The sequence below is a fragment of the Sebastes fasciatus genome, chromosome 9 (genome assembly GCF_043250625.1).
Source record: "Sebastes fasciatus isolate fSebFas1 chromosome 9, fSebFas1.pri, whole genome shotgun sequence".
Classification (NCBI taxonomy): Eukaryota; Metazoa; Chordata; class Actinopteri; order Perciformes; family Sebastidae; genus Sebastes; species Sebastes fasciatus.
This window is the reverse complement of record NC_133803.1, coordinates 23,415,519-23,433,298: the sequence shown is the minus strand read 5'-3', so window position 1 is coordinate 23,433,298 and position 17,780 is coordinate 23,415,519. Positions and strand designations below refer to the sequence as shown.

Below are 17,780 nucleotides of genomic sequence, written 5' to 3'. Positions count from 1 at the left end.
CCTCTTTGGAGAACATTATCTGTTTGCTATATGAGTCAGATTATTCTGGGTGTCTGATCAGACAGAAACACAGGGTAAATACAACCTTATTCATGTCATGTTTGTTGATAAGATTACCTAAATGTCAGGGATTTGTATCAATAAAAAGTCCAAATTAGATAAATATCACGTCATAACCCAATAGGTGCTCAAATACCTTGCATGTATACAAAGTCTTACTTTTGTTTATATGAAAAGAAAAAAACATAGTTAATGCTCTCTGTGTTAATAACTGTAATTCCAGCGAGAGTGGAAATGTATTTGTCTGATTTATATACAATTAAAGCTCAAAGCCACTATAGAGTAAACAATGCATAAATCAACACAAATGTAACATTTTCTTCGCTAACAAAATTATAAGAAATCAACCAATCTGTATTCATAAAAAGTCCCATTTATTTCAAAGTCATTTCATCAACAAATATTACAAATCTGCATTGTTTGGAGGGGTAGACCCACACCAGAAACACATGAATAAAACATTTATGATAATAATTGCTCAGCATCCATTCAGATGCTGAAAGTTGGAGCATTCCAGTCGTTTAGGGTGGAAAATAAACAAGAAACGAGCGTACCAGAGACAATAAATGAGTTAGTTCAGGCCAGTCCCGCTCTACAGGATTACTGTGTAGAGATCCACTAGAATCCAATGTGGCTTTAGGATAATCCATCAGAACTGCAACAGCGCAAACGCTACTACAGAACACCCAAGCCTGTTAGCACTGATGAGAGCCTATAGTGAAGGAAAGGTTAAGTTGACAATCCTTGTAAAAAGAAATACTTAACACACTGACTTCTACTGTACAAGATAAACATTTTAACAGCCTGCTGCCAACAAAGCACCACGTCTTATGCACCGGATTCGACTGTTATCAGGCCATTAAATAGGCGTTATCAGTCACTATAAGCACAATAGATGTGGGTCATTACGGGCCTACTACACCTACTACGTTGTAAAAATGAAAGTGAAACCTGAAAGCAACATGTTCTCACATGTTGTAAAAGTAAATGAAACATTGCATTTTGAACACAAAAAAAAAGGCTTCTTTAGGTTTAGGCAATAAAACTACAACTTCTTTAAGTCTAGGCAATACAACTATAACTTCTTTAGGTTCATGCAAAAAAAAAAAATAAGGTTTGGGCAGTAAAACTACAGCTTCTTTAGGTTTAGGCAAAAAAAAAAAAAACTTAGTTAAGTTTAGGGAAAAACATTGTGCTTTGGGTTAAAATAACTACGAACACAAAGACAATTACACATTGTTGTTTCACACAGGATGCGAACTCCGGTCTCCTGAGTGAAAACCCTGTGTTTTAGCGCCTGACTTCCTCTTCTGCTCCTGTCATATTTACTACGGTCGCTGTCGTTCTTTTATACCTTCTTTCGGTGATTAACCATGTGAATAGGTGATAAAACCTACTAGTAGGTGTAGTAGGCCCCTTCAACCCACATCTATGGTGCTTATAGCGACTGATAATGCCTATTTAATAGCCTAACAACAGCCTAATCGGCTGTCTTATGATACTAGTTTGCATTATCTAACAAAAAAATATTGTAATCTAGCTACACAGATAGAAAACTAAGTCAATATTTGCATCATGGAAAATACCTCTCCTGGAGTCATATAAAGCTCTGTAACATGAATCCATTTGAAAAAATAGCTTTTTTTCTAGGATACTAATACAAGCCTGAGTTACCCTCAATAATTGTTATGCATGTCTGCAAGATAACACTGAGTTAATATGCACCTCTGCTGCCTGTTTTAATTAATGAGGACATGTTTTGATACTACCAATCCTTTCAGTCTGTGTCTATTATTTTCCCAATTTATGGAAAACAAGTGCTACAATGGCAAAACTCACACACTGGTGTAAGCTATTTTTAGGCCTATATGCTCAATTTTAAATATTTTCTCATCATTTAATAATGTCTTACCGGTCAGCTACACTGACTAGACTTCAAAAGCAGACATCAATAAGGGGCGAACTTCTGCCGGTCAGATTTTTTCATGCCAGAGGTTTGCATTTTTGCAGTGTAAGGGCACAGACCCTGAGCTAGGCTGGAAGCGGCTGCTGGGTGGACAGCCAGGAGAGTTTTCATGCCAAGCAGGCTGGAAACGGGGACGGCGTAATGTGAGGTTTGCATGGTTTGCAAGGCGGAGGGAGAGTGGACGTTAATGGTGGGGGCTTGGGAGGGGGCCGCCAGCATGGCCATAGTGGTAGCAGCAGCGGAGGCAGTGGGGATGGATTGAGCGAAGCTCATGTTGAGGTCAACTGGGGTCGCAGAGGAAGCGGCCTGCATGGTGTATTTAGCCATCTCTAAGCTGCAGGTCGTGACATTTGAGATGGTGAAGGGTTAAGAGGAGACAGTGAGAAATGAAAAAGGGGAGAATGGGTGAGACAAAGGAGAAGGGAGGTGAGAGAGAGGAGAAAACATAAGTATCAAAGAAGGAATGTGTTAAAAAGCAGAGACAATAGAAAACGGAGCAGTGAGATGGAACAAATCCAGCCTCACTGAGCACAATAACTCTGCCCTCATACAATAGCACGGTGTTTGACTGTCTTATCATCAAGCCGCGGTGTGATGCCCTGCCGGACGTGGACGCCCTGCGTAATGTCTTACCTGGCGTTGATGAGGTACTGGGCGACGCTGATGCTGGCTGGCGAGCCCGTGATCGTGACTTGGCGCATGGCTGAGCCATCAGTAGCACTGGCAATTTTGATGTGAGCTCCAGAGACCTGGCGGATCTCATTGATCTTGCTGCCTTGTCTTCCAATTATGCAGCCAATAAACTAGAAAGAGAGACAGTGGAAACATGTAAATGGCGAAACAGGTCATGTTTTCATACTTTTCAGGAATTACATTTCAAAACAGAAGAAAACCAGATTCCCAGCTGTGTCTTTGTAACAGCAGAAAAACATGATGCAATGTACCCGTATTACTAACACATCACACTATAATTGTAAGATCACATGTTAGTTACAGATACTGTGAATATTGTCACTAGAACACTGGCTAGTTTGACATTTTGGGAGACATACTTATTTGCTTTGTTGCCAAGAGTTAGATGAGAAGATTGACACACTAAATACGAAGCTACCACCAGCAAACGGTTAGCTTAGCTTAGCACAAAGACTGGAAACAAGGGGAAACAGCTAGCCTGGCTCTGTCTGGCTACCAACCAGCACCTCTAAGGGGCCACGTCCACCAAAGCGTTTCCTGAGGCCAGTGTAGTTATTTAATGCTATGCAATGGGAGCGCCACATATTTACGCTATGGTAAAAGGGCGCCGTTTCTGCACCGAGCACTGCACGTTTGACTTTTTTTTCAGGTCGCAGAGAGTTGAAAAATGTTCAACTTTGGGTAAAACGTTACGCTCGTCACTGTCGTCGTCCATTCACAGTGGAGGAGGAGGGGCGGGACAACTACCACAAAGACGTGATCAAATGTGTTTATCATTATGACTATGATTTGGTCTTATTGTGTACGTTATGCTATTGTTTTTATTGTTTTTACTGTGGACTTTATGCTGTCCTCATGTCTGGAGCACTGGACCAAACTAATTTCCCCGTGTGGGATCATAAAGTGGATCAGAATCTGTATCTGAACCGAATGATCGTACTCGCCAAGATGTTTCCTCGCCTTCAGAATCTTATGACCTCACATAGATTGGTAGGTCCGTCCTCTCTCCCTCTACGTGCTTCCCTTCATCCAGAGCAAGGGGCCAAAGAAAGCCATCTGAATTGTGCCGACATATTAACTCCTGCGAATATATGGCGTTTTCAGCTGGGAAAAAACACAATGGTGGACACGGCACCTAAAGCTCACTTACTAACATGTTATATCTTGCTTGTTTAACCCATACAAAAACCAAAGTGTAAAAATGCCTATTTTAGGTATCTAAGTCTCCGCTGGTTGCCTGGCGATCTCAGGGCGTCAACAAGACTCCAGGAAGTCACACGATTTTTGAACAGATTAAACAAACATATCAGATATAACATGTTAATCAGAGAGAGAGAGAGACTTTTTCAGTATGCTGAGTTTACTGGCTGCTGGCGGTAGCTTCATATTTACCATACAGATATGAGAGTGGTATTGATCTTCTCATCTAACTCTCCGCAAGAAAGTGAATAAACATATTTCTCAAAATTTCAAACTATTAGATCCCTTAATCAACAGCAAAGGTTAGGGTGTACAAATATAAACCTATATAACCTATGATTATGTGTAATTCTGAGATTATATATGATTCAAAATAATCTTATCTAAGGCTAAAGTAGCATAGCTAATAGACTGCTATCCTTTCTATTCTTGGTAATATTCAAGCCACAACAAGCTACTACAATGATGATTGCACTGTATTTATGTAATAATCTATGTAAAAAGGATGAATCACTTTCTGCAGCTAATAAGGTGAAGGTTTATGTGTCCAAAAATTCCTCATTACAGCTGTCCTCCTGGAAAGTGTTAATGAAGTGAGTAACATGAGGATTATCGGTGTGAGTTTTAGTGCTGGAAGAACGCAAACAATGTGGCACTTACATCATTAGGTATTGCCAGCTCTTGTGAACTTGTGGGGGCAGATATATCCAATCCTGCAAAGTAGGACAAGGAATGCGAACAACAGTTTGGCACTAATGGCTTCCACTTTCATTGCATGACAAGTTAACCTAGTTTATCACTGGTACACTGCTAAATTAGGAACATGAAAATGGCATATGGCAAGAAAATCTTTCTAGACAGACACATTTACCGTTTATACACACATTCTACGTACACATTTTTACATTGCTGCAATAAAATAAGCTACATTTTCTTGAAAAATCAGTATGTTTCATAAAATCTATCACACCAGTCGTGTCTATATATAATAAAAATGTTTTGTCCTCAGTTAGTTGTGGCAGAGTATATGAGTACGTGGGGTGGCTGAGGTCAGGGATGGCCAAAAGAAGACAATGTTAGATATGGAGGAGAAATGTTGCAGAGGTGGAGGATGGGGTCGAGAGATTAGGATTTGTTTTTGGAGAGGGAAATTGGAAATTTTGGGAGGATATGAGAAATCGTGAGAAATGGTTAAATATTTACTAAACTGTAAATATTTCCGACATTTTTCACATTTCCCTCTCAGAGAACTCTGCTGTTTTGTATTTTCAATCTGTCACATACTCTTTTGGATCATAAATATTTCAGCGACTAACTTTGTTGATAATAAACTAGTTTGGTGGCTCAACCTTAAAACGTCACTCACGTTATTTTCTGCTACAGTACGAATGCCAATGCAAAACCTAACGGGTCATTTTTGTTATGAAGCCACCTTCTACAAAATAAGAAACCTGTGAGAGAGTGTGTAAACTCTGAGAGAATGGAGACATCCTCGTTCCTCTCTGAAGTGACAAGGGGGTGTTGATGGTGTGATTCGTGGAGGAGTGAAGACAGAGGGATAGATGGACTTCCCCGGGGAGCCGTGGGTACGTACCAGGGAAGGTAGGGTTGCTCTGCCCAAGGGAAGGGAGGGGGATATGCTGCATAGCCAACTGGTGAAGCTTGGTCAACTGCAGGGTAGGAAGGAAGTTAGAGCTAACCAATCAATCTGGATTATTTCAGAGGAGCTGACAACTACAATACACAGCCAATCTGAAGTTCACAAACATCACAGATAGTGTCAGTGTGAAGAGAGCATGCTGGCTTCTCCTGGCAGTCATCTGAAAATACAGTCACATCTCCGGCTATAAAGCTATCACTGATCATGAACTTTCATTTCAATCAATGCATGCTGCTACAATGTGTTAGTGTTAGTAATGTCAACAGATCAGAGTTATTTCATCTTTGCAGAGTCGGGTACACAGAGGGCGTAGTGGTGACTTGGAAGGAGTGGGCAGGAGGTCATTAATGTGTCAGTCACTCAAATGAGCATACTTACATCTTGATGCGCAAAAGCATACTGTCCTGGAATAGCAAAGGCCTGAAAGGATTAAGAGAAGAGGTTATATGACTGGGAGGTGCAGACATGTTCGTCACTTGAAATGTGAATTTGTCGCCGAGTACAAAGAGAGCTGTGAGTGCATTCCTGAAAATCCATTCCCTTCCTCTTTTCCATAGCTCTAATGTGTATGGATTTTCATGGAATTTCATCTAAATGTCATCTGCTGTTTTTTACCCCCTCTTTGACCATGGCCAGAAATCCAATAACATAAACAGATGTCTGATAGGTCAGAGCAGACTGAGCCAAATTCAGGACAGCTGATGAAAAACACGAGCTTCAGTCACGACATCTTTAAGGTCTCACACTGCAGGGGGAATTATTAATGTAAATGACTGTCATTCATATCTCCCACACAGGCTGAACACTTTCTAATGCGATCATTATCTCATCTTACTGCTTACAGCATTACAATATGAATAGCTTATTGCTGTATAATTACACAGATGTGTCCCTCTAGTGGTGAAATGTGCTTAATGAGCAGCATGACTCTGAGCTCCCACAAAAATAAGGAGCCTGTTCAGTTGTTATGCTTTTAACAGAGCTGCTGAAATCGCAGCTAAACAGCTCCCGTATTGCTACTTACTTGTGCAGAGTGTTGTGGTGCTAATACTGCATGGGCTCCAGCAGGCATGGCCTTGGGACGGTAGGGAATAGTCGCTCCTTTTGGTGGAGACTAGAGACACAGTCATGCAAACCAAAAAGGCAGAATTTTATACACTGCAGAAGAGAATTCGTACAGGCACTGATGCATTTTATATCCCCTGTTTAAATCGCCTGCAGAATCTCTTTATACCCTTTTCATCGGTTGAGAGAGTTACATGAGACCTTGGACCAAAGCAAGCTATGATACAGATGTGAATAGTCCTGAAAGCTGAGGAGATTTTTTGACAATATAAAGAGGTCAAGTGGATGAACTTCAATCTAACCTCAGTCTTCTTACTTACAGGAATCCATTTTATCTATAGATTCAATCTTACATAAATAATGATATGTGATAGTATACTAAACATCAGTGATTCCCATCTAGGGGTCCTTTTGCAGTTACAGGGGGTATCAACTAATTAGGGCCCTGTCTACACGTATACAGATATTTTTAAAAACAGATATTTTCCCCTCAGTTTAAAAACAAAAAAGATCTGTCCACACGACCTTCGTTTTACAAAATATCTCTGTCCACACTCAAATGCAAAAACGACTCCAAACTAGGGCTGTGTATTGGCAAGAATCTGGCAATACAATACGTATCATGATACAGGGGTTACGATTCAGTATATTGATTCAATATAAGCTTTAGCCTTGCAGGAGCAAAATGTGGACACCTTTTACCAGCTCCTAAACAAATGTGACATACTTGCTGCCTAAATAGAGCTGGTGAACGTGAAGATCATCTGCTGTCTGACAGCGCTTACCTCCAGCATGACAGAGCAGATGTGTCGTACACACTGAGTGATGGCCTGTGGAGTGCCGGAGATTGTGACAGCCCTCTCTGTAGAGTCCGGCAGCATGTCTCCTGCCACCTGAACCTGAGCGCCTGTGGTCTTAACATCGCCAGACAACAAGAAGAAACAAAGGCTATTTATTGCTGAAAAGAGCACACCATCACCCAAAATTGAAATGCTGTTTTCAAGCACCCGCAAATTACCCCAAACACATTTTGACATGCAGGGAGCAGCTGCAACCCAAATAGCAATATGTGCTCCAATATTTGAAGAGGCGTACACAAATATTGTCCATTCAGAACGAGTATTCACCCTCCGTCGATCTTTACAGGCATAATCAGTGGGATTTTCATGAGCGGCAACCAAAAAAATGCACACATTTCAAGGGAGAGAAAAACAAGAAAAGTTTGACTGGAGTATTTGATACTTGAGGTGTCGAAGCAGCAGGGAGGGAGGTTTTTCTGTTCCCGTTTGGGGGCAGAAAAACAACTTCCTGATAGAAAACAAAAAAAGAAAAGACCTCCTACCCTACCTCTCTGATCTCTTTGATCTTTGAGCCTCCTTTGCCAATCAGCGAGCCACACTGGCTCCCTGGGAAAACCAGGCGAAGTGTCACAGGTGGCTTGCTTGTCACGTTGCTGTTTGTCATCGCTGCGGTAATATCCTGAGGGAGGATTCAAAAATATGTTGTTATTTTCAGCACCGACTGTAAGAACATCAGCTTTATCTGACAAGTCTCTTTTTTCAGCCGATTCGACTGTTATCAGGCCATTAAGGAGGCGTTATCGGTCGCTATAAGCACCATAGATGTGGATCAATAGGGGCCTACTACACCCAATCGTATAGGTTTTATCATCTATTCACATTGTAGATCACTGAAAGAAGGTATAAAAGAATACGACAGCGACTTCTAACAACCATAGTAATTATGATAGGAGCAGAATTTGAAGTAGTGCTGTGGTATTGACTCTGTATAGGGTGTGGGTTTTGGGGTGATTGATGGGACACGAAACACAGGGGTTACACCCAGGAGATTGGGGTTCGCAACCTGTTTGAAACCAATGACCTGTAGTTGTCTTTGTGTTCACAAGTGTTAAGTTTCACTTTTGAAACATAGTTATTTTAAGCCAAAACACAATATTTTCCCCTAAACTTAACGAAATGTTTTTGTTGCCTAAACTTTAAGAAGTTATAGTTTTGTTGCCTAAACTCAGTGCTCAAAGTGGGCCAGTACTCCCCGGTATGCAGTACCGGCACTACTTCATTTTACTCCTTGGCGTACCGTAACTCCATATCAGGTTCTCTGGGAGATTCATAATAGTGATTCATAACGGTGCAGCGGCTGTATTTGTTCCGCGCCTCATAAGCAGTATGAACATAAAAACAATGTAGGGAGCATCTGGGCCGACGCCACGGCACGGGGAAGGGGGGGCGAGAACAAGGGTGCTGCAATTTATCAATACAATGTTCACGTCCTTTTTGTAAAATAATTACTGAATTGTTCATCATAACTTCTTTTTTATTTCTGAACAAATATAATTAATGAAACATTATTTAAAAGTTTTCTGAAGCTGCTCTTTTAGAGCAAACATTTCCAGAAGAATTAAATGTTCAGACTCAGGCTGTGATATGTTTAAATAATAAAATCAAAAGCCTTCAAATTTCTTTTTAAGAAACCAAATATCTCCTGGTATCTTTTATTCACTGTTGACATTCATCATGTGTCTCTTTATCCTGCTGCATAATATATAGGAGCATCCAGACTGCTCCTAAAACCTGAATGATACCCGACTATAGTCTACAAATAACACAGGAAAGCGCTTTAACTATTAACACTAACCACACCACCTTAACCCTATAATGTTCCAGTTGGAACATTATTAGAGTATTATAGGCCTACTATAGAAAATGCGAAGCCCATGTATAATAATAGCAATAAAACCACAGCTGATTATGACTGACAGTATAACATGCTTAAAGAAATAATGAATAAATAGGAATGAGTCACAAGAGATTGCTGATACCGGCCGACACACGCCAGCATGTGAATAATTGAGTACTGGCACTTATTTTTTCCCACTTCAAGCACTGATCTAAACCTAAAGAAGCCTATTTGTTTGGGTTCAAAACGCAACGTTTCCCTTTAATAACATGTTGGAACGTGTAGCTTTTAAGTTTCGCTTTCACTTTTACAACTTAGTAGGTATAGTAGGCCCCTAATGACCCATATCGCTGGTGCTTTCAGCGATCAATAACACCTACTTAATGGCCTGATCACAGTCGAATCGGGTGCTTTTTTGCAAGACTGAGGAAAAGGTGCATTCAGTGTTCTTCAGACAAAATCTGTAAAGAATGTCCTTAAATTCTCATGTAAAACAGGATTTTAATGACAATATCTGAAGAGTTGCAGATGAGCTTGTTGCATATTTGTACCTCCTCAAACTTCTGTGCGATCATGGAGAAAGCCTTGAAGATGCCCTCTGTCGGCCCTGTGATGGTAACTATTCTCTCTGGAGATGATCCCTCTGATATGTTGATACGAGCACCGCTCTGGAAATCCAAATACACAATTAATCCAGCCCCAATTTGTTGTAATTGATCTGCCAGAACACATTAAATTGTACGTGTTTTCACATTACGGATGTCAGAGCGAATGCTCACCTCCTCCCGCATTTTCTTGACTGTTTCTCCTTTCTTGTGTCGTGTAGGAGAATATAAAACAGTGGACTTGATTAGTTTTATACAGAGAAGACAATCAGAAAGAAAACAGTGTGATGTTGGTGGTTTGTAAAAATATATCTACCTTCCCGATTATGCTGCCAACTTCCTGTGAATGAAAATATAACAATGCTCAACAAGCAAGTGGCAACACACAGGTTTTTTTCTTAACAGCTTTTCACATTTAGAGCGGAAGTAATCATTTTAACAATGACATGCTATTACCAGACCATCAGGATATCAATTATTTGAACTGTTTCCTTATCTGTCTATTACCTTTCCATGCATCAGCAGCCTCAGCGTCAGCGTGACATTCAGAGTCCCATCTGAAACCATTTCCTCCTTGTCAGACATCCTCTGTGTTTTCTGAACTTCAATGTAAACCCTCTGCAAAAAGAAAGACCTTGTTTAGACATTTCCTGTGTATAATGAGCTCTAGTATTTCAGGTGGTTCAATAGATTATCAGAATCAGACTTATTTGCCAAGGACATGTTCACTTACAAGGGATTTGACTTTGTTATTTTGCATTTCTCTCAACAAGTAGAAATAAGAGCAAGTGACAAAGACAACAAAGATGGAAATATGTTAAAAGAAAGAGGTCAACTGCAAGATCCTCATTTTTTACTAAGTCAAACTGTGTGGAGAGTATAGTACTGATGAACAGTGGTAGAATGTAATTACATACATTTACTCAAGTACTGTATTTAATTACAAATTTGTGGTACTTGTACTTTACTTGACTCTTCTTTTCATGCTACTTTATGCTTCTACTCCGCTACATTTCAGCAGGAAATATTGCACTTTTTATTCCACTACATTTATCTGACAGCTTAAGTTACTTATTACTTATTATTAGTAAGATTTTTGCACACAAAATATTGATGAGTACAACTGAAACGATTAGTTGATTTATTAATTGATAGAAAACTATATTGGCATCTATTTTGATAATCCTTCAAATCCTTTTTCCTGAAAAAACTAGGGCTGTCAAAGTTAACACGATAATAACGCGTTACCACAAGTTTGTTTTAACGCCACTCATTTCTTGAAAGCATTAACACAATTTGTGATTTTTATGTCGTAGCAGGCTTTTAAAGCTAGTATCATATGAAACTAAAAAACCTAAGGAATCCATTGGTACCAACCATGTCATAATAGCTTGTGGGGAAGGAGGCTAAATAACGCTCCAAACTTACGCTAAATCTTGGCGAGGAAAAACCGTCATGGCCATTTTCAAAGGGGTCCCTTGACCTCTGACCTCAAGATATGTGAATGAAAATGGGTTTTATGTGTACCCACGAGTCTCCCCTTTACAGACATGCCCACTTCATGATAATCACATGCAGTTTGGGCAAGTCATAGTCAAGTCAGCACACTGACACACTGACAGCTGTTGTTGCTGGTTGGGTTTGAGTTTGCCACGCTATGATTTGAGCATATTTTTTGTTATGCTAAATGCAGTACCGGTGAGGGTTTCTGGACAATATTTGTCATTGTTTTGTATTGTGAATTGATTTCCAATAATTAATATATACATATGTTTGCCTAATGCAGCATATTTGTCCACTCCCATGTTGATAAGAGTATTAAATACTTTACAAATCTCCCTTTAAGGTGCATTTTGAACTGATAACAAATTGTGCGATTAATCATGATCAAATATTTCAATCAATTGACAGCCCTAGAAAAAAGATTTAATTATTACAGCTTCATAAATATGCAGATTTTCCTTTGAGTTTTTTTCATTATTAATTTTGAATTTGAACCATTTTCCAAAGACCAATCAATGAAGTAATAGAGAAAATAATCAGCAGATTAATCCATAATGACACTAGTCATTAGTTGCAGCCCTGTGTAAATTAGCTCCAGCTGCAACATTAAAATGCTGCTTACATGTTGATGCACGAGTAATAATAATCTCATGATATAATATATAACAGTCACAGAGGAAATTTTTTTGCATTGAGTACCTTTACCTTTTGGAATATACATAATATTACATACTTTTACTTAAGTCATTATTTCAGACTTATTTTATGACTTTTACATGTAAAAGACTATTTTCACAGTGTGGTATTAGCACTTTTACTTAAAGTGGCAGTAGGCAATATTTTTGTTGGCATCATTGGGCAAAAACTCCATAATAACCTTTTAGCATATTGTAATTCAAGTGTTCTGAGAGATAACTAGACTTCTGCACCTCCTCATGGCTCTGTTTTCAGGCTTTAGAAAATCTAGCCCGTGACGGGAGACTTTGACCAATCACAGGTCACTTCAGAGAGAGAGCGTTTCTATTGGCTGTGCTCCGGTTATGTGACCAGAACTTGGCGTTCCTTCACCGGATTTCACAATGGTGGTAGCGTCACAAACTATCACTTTTACAGCTAAACCGTGCACTACAAGATGATTCTGAAAACATTTTAGGCAAGAAATAGGCATTAATGTAACATTATATTGATTCATATTTGATCAGCGCTGCCTAGTTTGACCGTTTGGTCGGAGTTTGCGAATGATTGACAGCCGGCTCTCATAGACAGCAGCTGGACAGCAGACCTCAGGTCAGCTCTTACTGCTTGTTTTCCTCCGGTATGTGAAATCTTGCAGATGCCAGTAGGAGCACCGGAGGACATCAGAGGCACATGCTTTCTTTCAGGTTACCTGTTTCATGTACTACTGTCACAATATAGCGACCGTTTTATAAAAATAACTTTTTTAAATCATATTTGCTCCAATCTCGCCTACTTCAGCTTTAAGTAACGGATCTGAGTACTTCTTCCACCTCTGCTGATGAACTTCACATTTCAATAAATTTCCTGCCTTCTTTGTCTGTGAAGCCATTGTTGTTATCATCACTGCTCATGCTAACTACCCGCTTCTTCTTCTTCTTCTGTTTATTACTGTCAAACTGCTGCAGCTGCAGGAAATGTGAAATGTATCATTTCCTGTGCTGGAAAAGAGCAAAGAGCTACCCGACACAGTAAATGGAAAAGCTTTCATGAACTGTGTGTAAGCGGCATCATCGTTGTTAAATCGGTCTGCAGCAGAGATAAAATAGCTCTCTCTTTGAAAATGTTATGGATCATTACCTTAACTATGTGTATAACCAGAATCATCTTTATGCTGCTGAAAGGAGCCAGATTCCCTTTTTTAAAGAATATATCAAGGGACTGATGCTCTCTGAAGAGTTGTGGATCGTTGTTGTTTGTCTTCTGACCGTGTAGCGGAGGAAGATAAGCCTATCACTAGGTGCAATCTTCTTCACATGGGACCGTGTCTTTAGTTCCGGCTAAATACAAGTTGTGAGTGTCCTTTGGATAAGATAAGACACAAAGGAAGCCACTTGTGTTGTAGAGGCCTGTGGATCAAGCGATGTGTGTGTGTGACTGTCTCTTAATATCACACCACACAATGTCGGCTCTGTTGTGGCCGCGTATCCAATTCGTTGTATTTGCAGAACAAATAAAGAATGTCTCGATGCAGTGTACGAAGGGCAGCTTATTGCACCATAACAGACGGAGAGAAGACTTTAAGGCTACCAGGGACCAAGGTCACCTTGTTTATTAGACCATCATGGCTCGGAGAAATGATTTCAACACTTTGTATTTTATATTATGGGTTCGGTAAAACTCACTGTTTGAGAGACACTGTACACAGAAAATTGACTTGGATGAAGAGTTTGTAACCAATAAACTAAAAAATCTAAATGAAAAAAAAAGGTAATTTAACAAGGGATGGCTTACATAGAGTGAGTGAGCAGTCACATGTGAAACTTCACCTAACACCTGTTAGCTTAATGGTGATAAAGGGGAGGGAACATGTCGGCACGCTATCGGTGAGTGTGCATGAGGTGTTCCCAGTTAATCCAGAGTTTAATTCAATCCTACTCTAAGGTTTTAACTGTATGCACACTGGTGTGTTTAAAGCATCAGTTCGACATTTTAGTAATGCGCTTATTGGCTTTCTAGTGGAGAGTGAAGGCCTTTACACACCGAGTGTGTGACGGATAAACAACAACAAAAAATGACAAAGAAAATGTGAAATACTTGCCTGCGAATATTATATGTCTAGGGCTTTCATTGTGAAAGGTAAGAAAGAACAGAGTGGATCTGGTCTGCGCTGCCTTTGTCAAGGTTGAAAGGACTAAGGAGCTTCCATGTTGTTGTTTCATAAATGTGACGCAACTCAACGTGATTGGTTGATGTATGTATGTCAGTTTTTCGCCGCTAATATTCATGATTTGTGTGAAATGACAAAAACAAAAGTTTGAAAAAAAATTGACAAATAAACAACAACTAAAAATGACAAAGGAAATACTCGTCTGCAAATATTAGATGTCTAGGGCTTTTATTGTAAAAGATAAGAACAGACAGAGTGGATCTGGTTTGCGCTGCCTTTGTCAAGGTTGAAAGGAGTAATAAAGTTTGCCGCTCTGGTTCAGACTACGGAGCCTCTGTGATGCACTACGTGATTGGTTGATGCCTTTAAGCTCATAAAATCAACCTCATTCTGTAAAGAAAGTGTCACTTTTTAGCCGCTAATATTCATGTTTTTGTGAAAGTATTCATGAGAAAAACAGCAGTTCGAAAAATTACACTGACGTAGTGCAATGGCCTTTAGAAGAGAAGGTCGATACCACTCTCTAATGTCTGTACGGTAAATATGAAGCTGTAATCATCAGCCGGTTGGCTTAGCTTAGCATAAAGACTGGAATCGGGGAAACAGCTAGTCTGGCTCTGTCCAAAGGTAACGAAATCCCCTCTAAAGCTCACTAATTAACACGTTACTGTACATCTCATTTGTTGAATCCAATAATAAGAAAGTGTAGAAATGGTGTTTACGGAGGGTTATGTGCCAGACTAATTAATGGCTCTGACCAGCTGCCAAGCAAACAGTGGAGACTCCAAGAAGTCACTGCTCCCAGCCAAGACATAGAGCGGCACATAGCCTCCTGTAGGGGGTCAACAGTGAATTGTTATTTTTGTTTCACTTTACTTAATCCCTGTAGAGATTAAACAAACCAAATATAATGTGCTAATTATAATTAGTGAGTTTTAGAGGGGATTTTGTTGCCTTTGGACAGAGCCAGGCTAGCTGTTTCCCCCTGATTCCAGTCTTTATGCTAAGCTAAGCTAACCGGCTGCTGGCTGTAGCTTCATATTTAAGGCAACAAAGCAGCGTATTTCCCAAAATATCACACTATTTCTTTAAAATATGACCTCCCACAGACCCCTGCTTAGATACTCACACAAACCAATAAATACCGCCATCCCACACCTATAAAAAAGACCAACAATGAGTGTGGGTTTGACTCAGGCATGCTAACTCTGACGATAACACAATTGGCATTGGAAGAAATGTGGCAGTAAATAACAAGTAAATAAAACATAGTTTTCCAAAAGCAGAGACAAGTTTACAATAAGATATTGTTCAAGCACATTCCAGAGTTGGTAATACCTAAAGGACTTACTGCTAACAAGACCCGCAGCTATTCTCCTCTATCATTATAAAGTTACTGTGAATACATCAAATAAACAGCAACATCTCCGTCTAATCCTATAGGCCGGGATTTGTTTAGTTAATGTTAAGACCCTTTTGACCCATTTCTGTCACCTCTAGTACGTCAGCGCCCACTCAAGACTTCCGAACAAAACACTGGTGCACAACAGCACCCTCGGAGTATACATGATAAAACAGATAATCTACAGGAACACAGCTCCCACAACACTGACAGGCAGAAATGTGCTTCACACAATACAAAAAAAAAAACAGGGCATTAATCCTTGAGGGAAATGGAGAACAATGTCTAAGTGGATTACTTGAGGGGTTTCATGTTTTCCAAATTTGAGGCTTAAACAAAGCAATTTTTGAAAATTGTAATGCAAGATTATTGTATTTTAGAAGATTATTACATATAATAGTGCTTCAGTTTAAACCTCCTAGAAAGACAATAATTCAAACTAAACATTTCAAAACTTGTTATTTATCTTCATCATAAAGAAATATTTCTACGAAGCTACGACTAATCTTAAATATCTACAGTAACAGTCTATTTATAACCATGACATATCAGACCATAAGCACGGGGCCGTGCAGCGTGGCATTCCTCCCCCAACACAAAGGTTACACTATCACAGATTCATAATGTGATAATCCATTGTGGCCCAAACTATCTGCTGAAGTTAAGAGTGCAACAAAATGCATTTGTGCTGATAAACAACCAGCGCTAATGGACTAATGGGAGTCATGAGTGGTGCATTAAAATGAAGACACACATTCTTTAGCTGTCTTTAAATATGCCGAACCAAAAAACAACGGCTGAATTAAAAAGTTAAACTTGGCTAAACCCCAACATTACTGTAGTCTGCACATTGTTAGAAACTGAGCTGTGAAGGCGTCTGACCCTTGCAGTTGTAGCTCAGTGCTCTCAGCGAGAGGCCTGTAATGCAAGAATGATTAGTTTAAAGTACTGACCTTATATTCAAAATTCTCCTCTTCTGTATTTCTGGTATCTCCTATAGATGAACGGCCTTTTAGTTTGTGGTCCGCGTTCAGTGTTTGCCCCCTTTGTTGTCAGTTATCCACAGAGTGGACAGATGGTTCCCTGTGCCCTCAGACCGGCTGGAGCAGAGGCTGGCTTTGCTATTAGTCCCTCAGCTTAGCCCAAGATAAGCCCCTACGCAGGGCAAGTGAACCCGCATCTCCTGCCTAATTCTCCCTGTCACGGCCACCAAAGAGGCGTTCCTCCACACGGAGATCCACAAGCCGAAGAGGCCTGAGGGCAGGGCAAAGAGGCGCTTTGGCTGGACGCTGTCCAGCACAGATAGAGCAGGCTACAGTTACAGCCACCACAACAAAAAAAATCTAGCCCTTTGCAGTCATCAAAAACACACTGAAGAGAAGCTTTGTTAGTCGATGTTGCTCTGAGACTAACAACTCTGCATGACTGCTGTGTTCTTCATTAGATTTTCAGAGAGCTTCCTGCCTGCACGGGGCCGGATTTTCTCTAAAAATAAATCACCCTGTATGAAATCGGTGCTTTGTACAAGGACCCCACTAATTGAGGGCTGGGAAGGACAATGTGGCGTTTGAGGTATTTAGTGATGTTAAGCCCAATGTCTTCACGGGGTGCTTCTCCCCCCTCGCTGCCTCGGCCCTCCCCCACACCAAGCCCTTCTGCCCTTGTAATGAGGCCATACTGGATACAATACAGCCCTTCTGCACCGAGAAAAATGTATTCAGCTGAGCTTCAAAATTGTGAAGGAAATGAATCAGTGAAGCATAAGTGGCATATTTAATTACTACTCACTGCGTTGCACGGGGACAATGATGGCTGCTGTGAGCCTCATGGCAGTCTATCAGACATCTAAGCAGGCCACATTACGTTACAACCAAGATTTCAACACAACTCCCAAGTTTTATGTCTGTGATTAAGAGGACTGAATGTCCTTATGAGAACGCAAAGATGATTCACTTTTTAAGGACTTTTTCAGGGTAGGATATGTTAGGATTAGGGGTTAAGGAAAGGTCAATAAAAGTCCAGAAAAACTTGTTCAACGGTGTCTTTTTGTTTCCAAACTACAAACAGAAGCTGTCAAAGCTGTC

The 17,780-nt window shown here is 40.1% G+C and overlaps 1 protein-coding gene across 3 annotated transcripts; it reads right to left on the bottom strand.

Annotated features, from left to right (window-relative positions):
- Positions 1-415: 415 nt before the first annotated feature.
- On the bottom strand, positions 416-17,117 carry LOC141774268 (poly(rC)-binding protein 3). 3 transcript variants are annotated; one of them, XM_074646794.1, is made up of 13 exons: positions 12,921-13,059; positions 10,454-10,564; positions 10,263-10,286; positions 10,121-10,153; positions 9,893-10,009; positions 7,992-8,123; positions 7,430-7,558; positions 6,604-6,693; positions 5,958-5,999; positions 5,514-5,589; positions 4,580-4,632; positions 2,660-2,829; positions 416-772 (listed from the first exon to the last, which is right to left on the bottom strand). In XM_074646794.1, the coding sequence occupies exons 1-13, from the start codon at positions 13,026-13,028 to the stop codon at positions 736-738; spliced, it is 1,122 nt and encodes a 373-aa protein (XP_074502895.1). In that variant the 5' UTR covers positions 13,029-13,059; the 3' UTR covers positions 416-735. The 3 variants fall into 3 exon arrangements, with proteins under 3 accessions (XP_074502895.1, XP_074502893.1, XP_074502894.1); XM_074646792.1 differs by lacking the exon at positions 416-772 and adding an exon at positions 1,187-2,360; XM_074646793.1 differs by lacking the exons at positions 416-772; positions 12,921-13,059 and adding exons at positions 1,188-2,360; positions 16,650-17,117.
- Between the last annotated feature and the right edge of the window lie 663 nt (positions 17,118-17,780).